This window comes from Amblyomma maculatum, chromosome 1 (genome assembly GCF_055883805.1).
Source record: "Amblyomma maculatum isolate TAMU_Amacu chromosome 1, ASM5588380v1, whole genome shotgun sequence".
NCBI classification, from domain to species: Eukaryota; Metazoa; Arthropoda; class Arachnida; order Ixodida; family Ixodidae; genus Amblyomma; species Amblyomma maculatum.
The window spans coordinates 470,634,795-470,650,499 of record NC_139344.1 but is presented as its reverse complement, the minus strand read 5'-3'; the positions used below and the strand labels follow the sequence as shown (position 1 = coordinate 470,650,499).

The 15,705-nt window shown below is 46.2% G+C and overlaps 2 protein-coding genes across 2 annotated transcripts; one reads left to right on the top strand and one right to left on the bottom strand.

Annotated features, from left to right (window-relative positions):
- Positions 1 to 7,096: 7,096 nt before the first annotated feature.
- LOC146209946 (uncharacterized) lies at positions 7,097 to 11,443 on the top strand. Its single transcript, XM_084587473.1, has 3 exons — positions 7,097 to 7,302; positions 8,403 to 9,093; positions 9,477 to 11,443. Exons 1-3 carry the CDS (start codon positions 7,097 to 7,099, stop codon positions 10,170 to 10,172), a joined length of 1,593 nt encoding a protein of 530 aa, XP_084443599.1. The 3' UTR covers positions 10,173 to 11,443.
- Positions 11,444 to 12,170: 727 nt separating this feature from the next.
- LOC146209945 (uncharacterized) lies at positions 12,171 to 13,836 on the bottom strand. Its single transcript, XM_084605431.1, has one exon. The coding sequence runs from the start codon at positions 13,700 to 13,702 to the stop codon at positions 12,497 to 12,499; it is 1,206 nt and encodes a 401-aa protein (XP_084461557.1). The 5' UTR covers positions 13,703 to 13,836; the 3' UTR covers positions 12,171 to 12,496.
- Positions 13,837 to 15,705: the final 1,869 nt, after the last annotated feature.

Sequence of the window (15,705 nt, the reverse complement as noted above, 5' to 3'; positions counted from 1 at the left end):
TTTCGTTCCATAGCCCTCTGGGTTGTCCTCAACTTAAGTAGAACCCTCTTGGTTAGCCTCCACGTTTCAGCTCCATAGGTGATTACAGGTAAGATGCCACTGTTGTATACTTTCCTCTTGAGCGATACCGGTAAGCTGCTAGTCATAATCTGCTAGTGCTTGCCAAATGCGCTCCATCCCAATCTTATTCTTCTTGTTTTTTTCCTTTTCATGATCCGGATGTGCGGTTACTACCTGTCCTAAGTAGACATATTCACTTACTACTTCGCTTCGCTACCTAACGTAAACTGCTGTTCCTTCCCGAGGCTGTTGAACATTATCTTAATCTTCTGCATATTGGTTTTCAAGCCTACCTTTCTACTTTTCCTGACTAGGTCTTAAACCATTATTTGCAGTTCATCCTCCGAGTTACTTAGCAAAGCAATGTCATCAGCAAATGCAGATTACTGAGGTATTCTCCATCTACCCTTATCCCTAACTGCTCCCATTCCAAGTCTCTGAATACTTCCTCTAAACAAGCTGTGAATAGTACTGGGGAGATTGTGTCTCATTGCCTAACACCTTTGTTTATGGGAATTTTGTTACTTTCTTTATTCAGAATTATGGTTGCTGTGCAGACACTATATATATGGTCCAGCACTTTCACGTACGGCTCGTCTACCCCCTGATTTCGCAATGTCTGCATCACTGCCGCGGTTTCTACTCAGTCAAATGTTTTTTCGTAATCATTGAATGCTATGTATAAGGGCTGCTTATATTCCGAGCGGAGCGCAGCGGTGGCGTAGGGGTAGAACACCCGCCTCGCATGTAAGAGGACCGGGGCTCAACCCGGTGCCGCGCAATGCTCCACCGGTATAAAAAAAAATTCGCGTGTCGATGGCATTGCATAAACAGGTTTGGGGTGCGACCAGATCAAAGTGCGGGATCAGGTCTGACGCCGTCTTTATCGAAGAGAGGTCCGAGAAGTAGCGCTTGGCGTGCTCCAAAATGGCACTTCTTTGAGTTCAGCACGAGGCCAGCTTTGCACATAGTCCAGCACAAGAGCTAAACGTTCATTGTGCTCGTTGAACGCCTTCCTGAAAACCACGACATCGTCCAAGTAACACATACACACCTCCCATTTTAAACCGCGGAGTATCGTGTCCATGAATCGTTCAAATGTGGCGGTTGCATTACAGAGGCCTAATGGCATCACATTGAATTCGTAAAGGCCATCGGGTATGATAAATGCAGTTTTCTCTCTGTCCGCCGGGTGGACAGGTATTTGCCAATAGCCAGATCTGAGGTCAACGGTGGAAAAGTAGGAGCCAGAAAAAAGACAGTCAATGGCGTCATCTATACCGTCTTTCCTAGTGACTGCATTTAGACGACGGTAGTCAATGCAAAAACGCCATGTGCCATCCTTCTTCGTGAAAAGAATCACTGGAGCAGCCCAATGACTCGACGACTCTTGGATAACGCCTTTCATTAACATTTCGTTCACTTGTTCATTTATCACCTTTTGTTCAGACGGTGACACTCGATAGGGCTTTTGTCGAATCGGATGCGAGGTGCCAGTGTCGATCCTGTGTAGGATACGTGAAGCAGGAATTAAAGATGGGCCACCTGGTTGGGAAAAGTCAAACAAAGAGGAGTGTCGCCCTAGAATGGCCAGCAGTGCGCGCCGCTCCTTCGTTGAGAGCAAGGGGTCAATGACACGAAGCAATCGCGATTCATCTTGGATATCAATCACTTCTTTGTCTATGGCGTCGGTAATCAAGTCAACATATATTGGCGGGTCATTACTGCAGGATGCAAGTTTCAAACCTGTGGGAAGAACGACAGGTTCGGTAGAGCAATTCACTGCCCAGATTGCAGTGCGGCCTTTGGCGACAGAAACCATGGCATGATGAATCAAGGCATTTTTCTAGGTGCAGGTGAGGTGCACCAATTCTAAAGCCGCTTCAGACATGTCGATGGTGGCGTCGCGGCTGGAAACCTATACACATACAGCCGACGGTGGAGGCACAACGATATTTTCAGAAGCACAAAGTACACTCACATCACCACATGAGCCTTCTATCAGACCAGGAATAACACATTATCCGACGATAAGCTCACGGCTTTGGCAGTCGACACTGGCGCCACACACCTTCAAAAAGTCGAGCTCAAGGATGGCGTCGTGCGTTCCTCGGGCGAGCACTGCCATTTCTGCACGGAACATTTCCCCACCCAAAAACATTTTAACACTGCACACTCCAACAGCAAGCAATGTTTCGCATTCACACCACAAAACTGAACACTTTTATCCCACTTAAATGCGACATTTCTTCTGAGGCGACGCTTAAATGCAGCACTCATCACGGATATAGTGGCCTCGGTATCAACTAAAGCCATCACAGGTACACCATCAACAAAAGCGGGGACTTAGTTCCGTAACATCAGCACAGGCGGGGGTATCTCTTCCAGCAGCGAACGTCCAGCGACCTCACCCCCATTGGTCGAGCCGACTAGTTTTCCAGCGGCGGTGAGCGGCGCCGGGGCAATGGAGAACGGCGCGCGCGGGAAGCTGGAGGAGGTGTCATGCATTTGTTCGATGCCGATGAAAGATCTCGTAAAGGTGCTTGCCATGGGTTCCCGGAATTAGTAGGGTAGCGCGAACGCCGAGACGAGCCAGGATTGTAATCCTGCTGCTCAGGATAGTTCATGGAGCCGTAGCCGTAACGTGATGCTTGGTGGCGAGGACATAATCTTGAAATGTGCCTAGGTTGGCCGCAGCAATGGCACACAGGAGGTTGAGAATATGGTGGCGCGGGCAAGTAGTCGCCACTGAGAGCGTCGCGTCGACTATTGTCATACCGGTTATGTGTCGGCTGGTAGTAGCGGGTCCGTTGCCATGGAGGCGGCCTCGATATGTTGCTCTGCCGCAGCTGCCCACCTTTAATGCAGCGGACTTCGATGAATTAAAGGTGGTTGTAGGACGCGGACGCGGCGGATGGGACAGAATGTAAGATGGAGTCCAAATACAGACTCCGCTCGCACCACTAATATATAGCGGGTAGGCGAATGGGACAGAGGTAGGCAGCGCTGAGGAACCCCAAGTTAGTTCTAGCGACCGGTTCACTTCTTCGCGAGCGATCGGACAGATCGCGGAGTCCAGATCGCCAAAAGATGTTGCGTCAGCAGCGTCAACAGCGGTCACTGAAGTCACGCCGGCCAAACATGCAAACTGGGGTGTTATCCGACGCATGTTCAGCGTCTAGAACGTGCGGCAATGCTGGATCACGTTAGCCACTGAGTCAAGGCGTGATTTGCCGATAAAAATATTATAGATATATTCGGCAAACCCTTTAAGCAGATGGCCAACTTTGTCATCTTCAGTCATGCGAGCAGAGACAAGCTTGCACAGCTTCAAGGCTTCCTCCATATACTTGGTGCATGTTTCCCCAGGAAGCTGAGCTCTTTGAGAGCGCTTGTTCAGCTCGCTTCTTCTTCGCATCAGAATCTCCAAAGCACTTTTTTATCTCTTCCACAAAGCGGTCCCTGATGATGAAAGTGTACTCGTGGGTGTCGTACCACGTTAGGGCTGTGTCGTTAAGCGCGAAGACCACGTTAGCCAGCTGGGCGGAAGCGTCCCACTTACTGTAACGGCTCATCCGCTGGTAGTGAGTGAGCCACTCATCCACATCTTCACTGAATGAGCCCGTCAACGAACGCGGCTCCCGGTGATGCTGCCATGAGGTGCTAGGCACAAACCTCGGAGCGTCGCTGTCAACAGACATCGTGGGCTCAGATGGCGGCAGGCCAGCAAGACGAAGACTTCGGCGCGGTTTAAGCTGGAAATCCGTCTTCGGGGTTTCTGGGGAACGCCTATCCATCGCCGCTCACCAAGGTGTTACGAGTGAGGTTCTATCTGACGCAGGACGAACGTTGAAGACCCAGCTGTGTCCACTTGCGAGTCACAGCACGAGCCGCTTTTTCGTCGACCTCATCTTTTCTTCTATTCATTTCCGGGCGTCACAATATTAAACTTCAATATTCTTAATAGTAACTAGTAATCTGTCTTGTTATCTTCTGTGCATTCAAGCCTTGTATTCAAGATGCGGAGAAAGATGGCTCGAAATATGAACTGAAAATTAGAAGGGGTCAGCGCTGCTGAACCGAATATGGAGCGAAAGCATTAGCTGCGGGTCACCGAGCATTCTTCTTCTGTTAGGCGCAGCGCCGGCTCGGCGACCACGGACACGGCACATAGCGACGACCGATTAGACATGGCGTAGTATTGCTTTCGCAATAATAGTCTGTTTTCCTCTAGTATGGCCCATTAAGCAATCTAGTTACGGATAATTCGGCTAATAAATTACGGAATCCTTTAATGAAAATTGCATAGCCCACAGACCGTGTTTGTCCTGGCGGCGATCGAGTCGTTATGCACATGAGCAGTGTAACGCGTGGCCTGGACTGCCGTCAGCGCCGCGAAGTGATAGTCATCCGGCGCGGGATAATGCTATCGGCACGTCTACTGCGGCTGACGATAGCTGGTGCGCAGATTGCTCTGACTGCTTTTTCGCTTGTGCCCGATCACCGCGTGGACAGCGTTCTCATCAAGGGGGCGTTTTCGGGCTTCTTGCTCGCCGATGCGCCCTCCCACGCCGGGCAACACGCTTTTCAGTTGCATAGAGTTCCATCACAAGCGGGTCCGGGTATTCTGAAACATATTCATAATGTAGTTTACTGTGTGTTGTGCTAGTAGCTCCTGTTCTACCGCCATTTTCTATAATTAATGCGTCCGTATATGCAATGCAGGTACCTGGAAGTACATCAACCAGAGCTCTAGATGCTCGTTTTCCTTTACGACGAAGCTAAGTAGTCTTGTTTGTCGTAATAGTCGTGAAATCCCACGGAGGGTGGTCAGCCATTGGTGGCGTTTGCATTTTAACTTCGTTATACAAAGAAGCTATGGACATAATGTACGTTCGCTTCATATTCCTTGTTGCCTCTCGTTGTTCAATTAATTCTTTCAACATATTTATGCTGTTCACTTAACAATATTTATGTTATGAAAAGTGTGATGCCCTTCAAAATTATTTCCACATAAGGTAACACCAAGGACTACAGAAACAAGCAGCATGACAAAAACTAGCTAGTGCATCCAGTAAGGTTTGACAGGAAATAAATCTGCCCAATGAAATATTGTCAATTCTTCCTTATTTCCCCACTCTTTCACATTGCGCTTTGGTTTACTTTTGCAGAACAATATACTTGGACGTCCTGCTTTTTTTATTCCGCTCTGGAGATCATACATTCCGTCCAGGCGTATCAAAAGGGTTGGGCGTTAACCAAGCATGAAAACATATATGAACGCATTAATTGCAAATAGTAATGCGAGGCCGTAATAAAAAAAACGCTTTGCTCCTTGCAAGTTATAGATTTAAATACTGCCGACGGAACAATATATTTTTTGCTCTGTTGTGCTCTTACAAGTAAAGTCCTTTCATGTCGAACCTTCGTGCAATAGTAAAAACGAGGTCATCTTATTCATATAACGTTTGTTACGCTTTAGAATTGAGATTCATCGTTTATTTTAGGGAATAGTTTTGTCAACACCATGTTTCTGAGCATTTTTGTATGAATTACACGTTCGCGCGCACGCACGCACGCACCCACATGCGCGCTCTCTTTATATAACTCTCAAAGAGATAACTTCTCAGCACGGAAGAATAAAACAAAAAAGAAAGCAACAAACACTTCATTAAACTCAGTGTAGAAGCGAGTGGCTCAACCCTGAGCACTCTTCATTGCCTCCATACGCTCGGGCAGTGATTGATAAAGCGCATCCACCTGTCCACCTGCACATGCTGCCACTCCTCTTGAATGGCAACCCGAAGCACGTCCCAAGTGGTGGAAATGGAGCCTAAGCGCCTGGAGAGCTTTGACTCCTGTGGATGGCACCCTTTGCACTGATAGCAAATGTGTTCCACAGATTAGCGCTTTTCTTTACCGCGACATCGCATTACTATTTGAAATTAATGCGTTCTTATATGTTTTCATGCTCGGTTGACGCGCAACTCTCTTGCCACGCCTCGATGGAATTTATGATCTCCAGAGTGGAATAAAAAAAATGCAGGAGGTCCAAGTATATTATATTGATTTGCAAAAGTAAACCGACGCGCAGTGTGAAAGAGTCGGCAGATTTGTTTCCTGCCAACCCTTACTGGATGCACTAGCTAGGTTCTGCCATGCTGCTTGTTACTGACGCCATTGTGGAAACAATTTTGAAGGGCATCACACTTCTCATCACATAAATGTTGTTACGTCCACAGCATTCAAACCAAACTTGCAAGGGGCTAAAACTGCGGCCACTTAGCGCGCAATGTTTAGTTCCCGCGATAAGAAAACTGCAAAGGGCGTTGCCCGGAGTACGAGGACGCATCGGCGAGCAAAAAGCGCGGAAAAGCCCCCTTGACGAGCACGCTGTCCACGCGGTGATCTGATCAGGCACAAGCGAAAAAGCAGAGCAATCTGCGCACCAGCTATCGTCAGCAGCAGTAAACGTGCCGATAGCATTATCTCGCACCCGATGACTATCACTTCGCGGCGCTGACGGCAGTCCAAGCCACGCCTTCCGTCATTCGTGTTAAGCCTGTGGGCGGCTGTACTTACAAATTAATTTATTGCGCTGCTTTACGTTCTGTCTTCATTTCGCACGTCAACATCTTAAACCATTTACCACAAATGTTTACCAGACAAGGAAATGTAAATGGCGGGGTCGCTTCCACATCTCTACTTGTTACCTAAAGACAACAATCGCCGAAACTGAAAGATATACGGACATGTCTCGTTTCACGTTAGCCGTAGGACATTCCAGACATGCCAGTCAAGTACGCGTCAATAGGGGATATGCAAAATTACTTAGTCATCTGGCAACATGCACACGCCGCCATCTTGTGTTGGGCGAGTACTTCAGACATATCGCCCGCGAACCCGCGGCTAGCCACCATACCGCGGCTGCCTTTGAATCGTCCTGCGTGAACCGGCTGATGGAACCGCGCTATCTTTGCTAATTCTATTTTCTAATTATGCGCTATCTTGCTAATTAGCACTATTTTTGCTAATTATGGCACAAGGGCAGCGTTTTCCCTCAAGCGGCCACGAGAGGTGGCGAAAGAATCTGGAGGATTTGCCGCACCTCACTGAGGACGATTTATCGCATTTCTGCTCGTCGGCAACTCCGTCGATGCGGCAGCAAAAGAAAGCGTATTCCTTCGCCGTCGAGGCCTACGCTGTTCCATCGTCGCTGGCCACTAACATCTGCGATTCGAGGTAGGTGAAGTTATCTGTGTTTTTACATATGTTCGTCGCTGATGGACTTTGTTCTGCTGCAGTGTATTCAAGGCTTTCCCTCACTGCGGTAGGCGCGCAAACACTGGCGGCGCAGGAGCGACATAGTTTGACTGCTCATATGCGTCAATTCGTATATCGGCTACTATCTATATATGAAGTGCTTTTGGGTGAAGTGAAATCTCGTAGTTGTTTTCCCATGGACATGGCGCTTTCCGATTTGCATGTGTAGTAGGCTGCCTCTGGGCGCAGAATCATGTTAAGCGATGTTTCCCCTCGGAGCGGGAACTCAAAAGACTCGGTAAAAGTAAAGATAACTAAACCTGAGGCGGGAACAGTTAAGATGCCTTCACATTGAGATTAAAAGGCTATGACCCTGCAAAAAACGAAGAATGACTCGGCTATAGTGTAACATCACATGCAATGATTATATTCCCAGAAGTTGTTATTCATTAAAGTATTCATTTATTCATCGTTTATTGACCATTAGGGACATAATATGGAGGGGGGGGGGGGACACAGAAGCATTCAACAGTCATGCACGATTATAAATATAGAGAAAAAGTGATCAAGGTTACATAAGGGGCATAAAGAAGTATTTAGCAGTTACACATGAATATGAATATAAAAAGGAAAAACAAAACATATTGTAAAGCTGGGACATAATGCAAAGTATACAAGTGTACAACAACAAGGTAGCTCCTTTTGAATTTTATTTTGTTTTTCTGCACAACACTGCTCGAGTGCCTTTACATATTTTTTGTAAAGTTGCATACCCAGAGGGATACAAAATTATCCTTAAGTCTTAGGATACCCGAGCCAGTTCATACCTATCCTCTTTTAAGGCTTGGATTTCAACAAATCATAGGATATAGTTTGGAAGCATCACCCTTATATAACAGTTGTCATCGTAGTGGGCCCAAATTTTTGTTTCATACCCTTGTTTGTTCATGTATTGTAGTGTTCTTTTATTTTCACCTTTTTCTTTCTCATCCTTATGATGGCAACTTTCCTTTTATGTCATTGTGCAGATCTCATCTTAGACAATGGTTATGATCATTGCCATTTTATTCTCCTTGCAGGTTTGACATTGTCTATGCACGAGCGACATGTTTTCGGAGTCAAAAGAAGACTGGGAAACCATACCATGTGCTTCTTGCCTTTCGGCACACAACTGGTGCCATCACTGATGCAACCTGCGAGTGCCCTGCAGGGGCGAGTAGCTCATGCAGCCACATTCTTGCCGTGCTGCGGATGATAATCTTGCTCAAGAAGCAGGGTTTTAAAGAGGCTCCAGCTGAGCTTACTTGCACAGAGCTGCCTCAGCAGTGGAGGCGCCCTAGACGACAGGGAATCAGGGCAATGAATGTTCAGAACATTGATTGGAGGAGCCCACGGGAGAATGGCGTACCAGTGCCTTACCCATTACGGCTGTCTAATGCACCTGCACAGAAGGGGGACGTGCAGCAAAACCTGAATGCCCTACATGCTCTGGGCAAAACACTTGATGACCTTGGCAGCCATGACTTTGCCATGGTGTTTCTGGCTGCTAAAAGGCCTTTCGTGGAAACAAAAAGGGGACCAGCACCACCCGGTTCACCACTTGCCTACCAACAGGCAAAGCTGCCTTCGGGTTTTAGGACATGGCTGTCAGACAACATTTTTTTAGGGTCTGGAAGGGTCACTGTCGTCCCTGACCTTCATCTTTTTGATGAGGTGGCAGACTGTAAATTTCCTGACACCTTATGTTCTGAAGAGCTGAATATATTGAAGGTAAGCACTGCATACTTTAAGCGAAATTCCAAGTTGCAGAAGGGACATGAATGCTTTAATGCCTGCGCTTTCTGCACTGTGGCCTCGAATCGATGTGGGTAATTTTTTTTTTTTTTTTGCAAACAGTAGTGTCATTATTACAAAGTTTGTAATAGTGTAAAGGTATTGTCATAAAATTTCATCTAATGAAGACCACAGTATGTTTGTAAACTACGATAATCAAATCTAAATATGGGATACACAATAGATCATTTGAAACAAATCTAATGTGATGTGCTTGCTTTTTGTTTAGCCGTCAGCACACCGTAACGAATTAATGTGATATACAATGCTAGTCTTTAAAATGTAGACGGAGGCAATAGACATTTCTCATTTAATCACAGGAACTACAGCTGTCACCAGAAGAAGCGAGAGACTTGGAAAAAAATTCAAGGCAGCAGACACACAGTGCGAGGTGGCGAGAAGCTCGTGTGGCCCGATTAACTGCCTCACGTTTTGGGAGAGTCATCAAAAGGAGAGAAGAGTGGACCGATAAAGGAATCGCGAACATAGTTGAAAGTAAGGACCTCTCTCGTGTGCGCGCTGTTCAATACGGACTCCGAAATGAAAGTCTGGCTGCTGACCGGTACAGTGCCGTAATGCAGAGCTATGGACATTCTGTGTCACTTTTACACAGTGGCTTAGCAGTAAATCCAGAGTTTCCATGGCTTGGTGCAAGCCCCGACAGGTTTGTTTTCGACCCAGAAGAGGATACATTCGGGCTATTGGAAATTAAGTGCCCATATTCACTAAAGGACAGTCAACCAGAAGAAGCCATGATAAAGTCATCTTGCCTCACTTTTGGGGAAAATGGCCAGCCAAACCTCAAGAGAGAGCATGATTACTACACACAGGTGCTGGGTCAAATGGCTGTTGCTGGTTGCTTGTGGGCAGACTTCGTTGTGTGCTCAGAGAACTGGATTGCAGTGGAACGCATATGGTTTGACAAGGAAGAATGGCTTCAAATGCGTTCAAAACTTGACGCCTTCTTTTTTTCGCACATGTTACCGTATATCAGGACACGGCATCAATGTCACTAGTGTTTTGTTCATGCCAAGCAAAAGCCTAAAACAGAAATGTGCTTGAAATCAGTGATGCATGTGGGCTCTGTATCAAATATATATGTGGTATGTAAATAAGAGCCAATTTAACTACTGAGCAGAGTTCTGTTGACACTGCTGCTGAATATATAAGATGTTATCACTACTGTTGAGCATTTGGTGGAGACAGCAGCCTCAGGCTGAAGGAGAAAAATATTTTTATTGTCAATATAAAACTAATAATGGTACAATGCATCAAGGAACATGAATGTTGACATTAATATGGAAGTCTATTGCGGCTTCATTTCAGCTTTTTCATCATGAATACTCGACAGACACTTCATATCGTGCATATTATATAATGTACTGCTGCTAGCATTCTTTCCTCTTTTATTATGCACGAATGAGATGCATTCAAGTAACCAAATTACTGTCCCAGTAAGCTTCAAGGGAAAGAAAGAAATTGACAGAGTGATTAAAAATGTTACTTTACTGTCAATATTGCACCACAAACTATATAACGGAAGTAGCTTGCAATAAATGAGTAAAATTCGGCTTAACTTATCAATAGCATAAGTAGCCTGGCTCGCATTTGTACTGCACATGAAAAGAAAATTCAATCAATAAAATTAAAAAGAGGCTTTCTGGCTATATATCATCACACTTAAAATGAGTTGCAGCGATACTACCCATTTCATTTGCACTGTCTTATTCGAGTGCATCAGTACAGCATGTTCCATGCCTTTATTGAACCTAAAGTAGGTAATATGCAGTCATATGTGGCACCTAAATGTGCGTCAAAAGTGCTCGCAGCCCAATACAAATTGGTGACTTGTTTCAAATGTGTTCACAGCTACATTCCTTTTATGTGTATACATCTGTACATGAAAACAATATGTCAGTCACGCTACCTTTGTCTTTTATCATGCTAAGCAAAGCCAATCCAGTGATAAAATGGCAATAAATGAGCTGTTCTATACGCACTACACTCAGACTGAATCAAGTTTTAATATATATGCTATACTTGACACTGCAAAGATGGTTTGTAATATTGAAACAAATCCTTGGTTTTTTAATAATAAAATGGATTGCTAAAGCTATATGTCCTATTTGCCGCCATAGTGGCTCTGGTTATGGCACTTGGCTGCTGACCTGAAAGATGCGAATCTGCGGCAGGGATTTAACCTATTTCGATGAAGGCAAAATGATAGAGGCCCGTGTTCTGTGAGATGTTGTGCACGTCTGTCACAAACCCCCGCCTTTACGGTCCAAAGAGGCGCGGGATTCCCTTTACAATTTCCCGTCGTTCCTCTATGAGGGTTGTGAACACATTTAAAAGTTAGGCCGGTCAACCCGTGAAGCACGTGTGTCGGTGTGTGATTGAGGAATAAGTACAAATAGGTCACTTTCTTTTACAAACAATTGAAGGTTTATAAATAGCAGACCAAAATTACACTGATAATAATAGAGTACAATGAAAGAGAATACAACGCCACGACAAGATATTGATAAAGACGAAGAAATAAATGATAAGAGAAAAAAAAAATAAAATTAACCCGACAATGAACAAAACACTGTGATAAAAATATGAAGACTATAAAGATAATAAAGCAGGTATTTCAGATATTATAAGTATGAGCAAAAGTTACATAAGAACACAGCGAAAAATACTACTAAGTCAGGTCAAAAGTTAACAAAGCGAAAATAATGTTCGATTGAACAACAGTCCGTGGCGAATGAAATTCTCACGTCTTCTTGTTTGCTGAGGCGTCGAAGGCTGTGTTGCTCGGTAGCGGCGGCCGTACAGGTGCAGAGGACGATGCGTCGATCGCGGGCCCGAAGAACACAATACGCTTTCGGAGCACCGCGGAGTGGCCGGAAGTTTGAATCTTCCCAAACGCACTGGTGAGGGCGTGCTTCTGTCGGTTATTTTATACCCTCGGCCGACTATGCAGCAGCCGCGTCAAGGACAGGCGGTCGCTGCCCCATCGGCTTGTCGAATCTTGTCCAGAGGAGCGACGGAGTCCCGTGAATTTCGCTCTATATTCCAGCCATAAGCTCCCGCATCTTCCGCTGTATAATAGGTGAGGCAGCTTGTGACAACGTCAAAGAACCTAAGGTGACTGAAATTTCCTGAGCCCTACACTATGGTGTCTCTCATAGCCTGAGTGGCTTTGGGACATTAAACCCCAACAACCAAACCTATATATCTTACTTTATGAGCACTTGCTAAGGGCAGTTAGATTTGCTAACTCCGAGGCTTCAGTCGTGGCTATTTTGCTCTAATGGGATTTAAATCTTTAGTCACGAACGTTTGTACTTATTCAGACATTTGCTTCATCAGAAGTAGTTATGCTTCCTCGAGGTTGTATTAGGGGTGACTGGAAATTTGAGAGGATGGCTGTCACAGTCCATATCTGATTGATAAGTGGTGCCAAGCTGACGGGTACTGGTCTGTCAAATATGTGGTATGACTTGATCCTTTGTATTCTGCGCTCAACGTGAATTCTGAGCGAGGCAATTTCTCGAGTTTCTTTCATTTCACTGTTCGTAAACTTCCTATTTATCAGAAATGGAGGAATGTTCAAGTGAACATTTTTTTTGCACAAGAGGTCTTCAACACGGAAGCCTTTATCTGCCATGACAGAATCACCCTCATCAAACTCTAAATCAAGAAAACCACTCTTGATCACACATTCTCTGTCTGAGATTGACCCAGTGAATAGCTCAGACACAAAGGAGAGCAGTCCATTAGGTTGCACACCTATTAGTCCTTTAAACGTGTTGCAGGACTTATAAACTGAATATGTGCTAGACTGTAGTGACAAAGATGACGGGACTTCACACTGGATCTCAGTTGCATCTAGTATCACTCTTGTTGATGCATACTTTTCAGAAAACTCTGGTGGCATGGTTGCATTCACTACAGCTCGTGGTGCCCACAGGGGTATCATACATAATCTGTCATACATCAGGTTCAACCAGGTGGTACATATTCTTGAGACAGTGGACTGCGAAACATTAAATCTGTGTGCCAGATCAGTTTCAAACAGGCCAAGGCGAAGCCGCACAAGAACTAAAAACAGCTCATTTTTCCCCGTCAGTTTTCGTTTGCGACCCTTACTGGATTTGGCATCACCCACAGTGTCGGTGCAGAAAGCATCACAGCCATTCTCTTCCGGTTTCAAGAAAAGCAGAAGGCCAATGAAGCGGCTGTAATCGGGCAGACCAGTGTAAAACGTGACATCTTGATCACAGTCCTTAAATGACTCGATGCAGAAGGCGGCTGCCTTACGTCTTTCTTCAGCAAGCTCATTAGCTAGGTCTTCTTTCTCAGCTTGCAGCTGGCGAGCAGCCTCCCTGGCTGCTGTCAGCTGTTCTTCCAGCTGTGTGCACCTATCTTGAAGTCTCCTTATTTCTTTTTCCTGTTCTTCTGCAACGGAAATGACCGGCTCCAAATCTCGTGTCGAACAATCAGTCTTCTGTGGCCGCTCGCATGAGCTTTCGGTGTCCTGTTCATCACTGCACATGGATGCATCCACAGGTATAGCAATGCTGCTACTGCCGGTACTCTCAGTCGACCCTGATGCCTGCACTGTGTGACGTGCTTGCTTCAGAGTTGTGTTTGTTGCTGGTGGCGCACGCTGTTTTGGTGGCTTCCGGATCTTTTTATCTTTAACGAAGCTGAACACTGATGGCACAGCAGTGTCCCGAAGAAGCCTGTAGCCACTTGCCACACCAGGCACATAGTCAGTTTCACGAAAGTGCTTTGAGCAAACTTTTGTTGATTTGCCAACAGTAAAGTTGGCGCCTTCATCTCTGCGGATTGCAATGATCCATTTCTTGTACAATGCTGGATCAGTTGGGAATCCATGAAATGACACCTAAAAAAAAAAAAAAAAAAAAAAAAAAGATGGCATTCAACATTTCATGTACCAGACACACACACATATTCCGGAATTAAATCAGAAAAACTTGCCATGGTGCTGCACTAAACAGCAAGGACCTTCGTAAAATGGCCTGAAATAGGCGCTTTGTGGATACTACAGTGGGCAGACACAAAGTGGCAGTCGTAGCGGAAAAGGCTACAGCAGCAGAAGGAACGGCTCAGATTACGCAATGTTGGACGCCACACACGCGTAAACGATGAATGAGGTGTTGCATGGGGGGCGCAGAAAGGGCATAGAGGTGAACTCTAATGAGTTATCTACAGGTCATGCACTGCTAGTGTGAACATATGACCGCATCGGCGGGCTCTATATAATGGGTCACTGCGTGCGGCGCAGCCGTCATCGCATCAAAGTGGCGCAGAGGATTGACGTGGTGCTTCGCGTCATCTGCCACTTCGCTTCGATGCGCGGCCGAGTCGGTCGCAGTCGCCCTTCAATGAGCATGGCCATACACTCGCATGTTCACACTAGGAGTGGACAACCTGTACATATAACGAGCTTGGGTCACACTCACCTAACACACTACCAGTTCAATCATCGCAGCTGCAGTGTTTACGACCAGTGGGTAATGCTCAAATTTTGCAAGCCTTTCTCAAGTATTAATGGTACGTCGCTTTAAAGCGTATTGGATTCTGGCTTTAAAATTACTCGCACACTACAGTCAAAACTAGTAATAAATTCAGCTGTTAAACGTCGCTAGCACTGCGCATCAAATGCTAAAAACACGGCGCTTGAAGACGATCGGTTTTGCGTGAAACCATTCTCGATTAAAAAGTAATCCCGCGAGTCTTACCTTGATTCCACAGTCGTCAATCACTCCCCGTTGTTTGCAGAGTGGAACACAGCAGTGTGCGGGCATTTTGCCGGTAGAAAGCACTATATAAACACTCCGCTTTAACGCGCACGCACGCAGCTCAATCCGTCCGTAAGACACCCAGGCGTATGGGCAGTATGGGTCCCTCGCCCAACACAAGATGGCGTATGTAGTTTCGAACGCGTTCACCAGATGGCGCTACCAATTTTGCATACGGCCTATTGCAGGGGCCGTTCACCCCGCTGAGGTTTTCACGCGTCTGCTAAAGACCCCTTCGTCGATAAAAGCAGCTACGCTTCAGGTGGCCAGCCTCGCTAGCACAGTGAGCAATGATCGCGAGTTCGCCACACGGCGCTTTTGCGTGGATACACCTGAGGGGGTCAAGGGGGAGGTGCTGACGGATGTTTGCAGGGACCTCCTGGTGCTGACTTCGGAGGATTGGCACGAAGAGCGACTGCGACGCAGGTTATGCTTCTAGTGATATTGGCTGGAGTGGGTTAGTTGGAGTCAGCGCCTGGTTGACCTCTGCCCGTATGAACTCCGGAAGGCATGATACTTGTGAAGGCGTTACAGTCGAAAATAGTTTTCTGAGCTCCTCGCGTATGATGATGGCAGTGCTACCAATGTCCACGATGGCGGCCACCATAGGAGTGGAAAGCCGCTCATAGTGCTTGGATCGCACCTCGAGCGTTTTCTCGATGGCAGTAGGCTCGGACACAAATTCCGCGATGTTCTTGAGTGGACATCGCACTAAGCCAAACGAAGATCT

What these genes read in the sequence shown, in the direction of transcription:
- LOC146209946 (XM_084587473.1), top strand. Translation starts at nt 7,097, where the DNA reads ATGGCACAAGGGCAGCGTTTTCCCTCAAGCGGCCACGAGAGGTGGCGA. An exon ending in ACTAACATCTGCGATTCGAG is followed by an intron (nt 7,303 to 8,402) that starts GTAGGTGAAGTT and finishes TTCTCCTTGCAG; the next exon opens with GTTTGACATTGTCTATGCAC. An exon ending in AAGAGCTGAATATATTGAAG is followed by an intron (nt 9,094 to 9,476) that starts GTAAGCACTGCA and finishes ATTTAATCACAG; the next exon opens with GAACTACAGCTGTCACCAGA.
- LOC146209945 (XM_084605431.1), bottom strand. Translation starts at nt 13,702, where the DNA reads ATGTGCAGTGATGAACAGGACACCGAAAGCTCATGCGAGCGGCCACAG.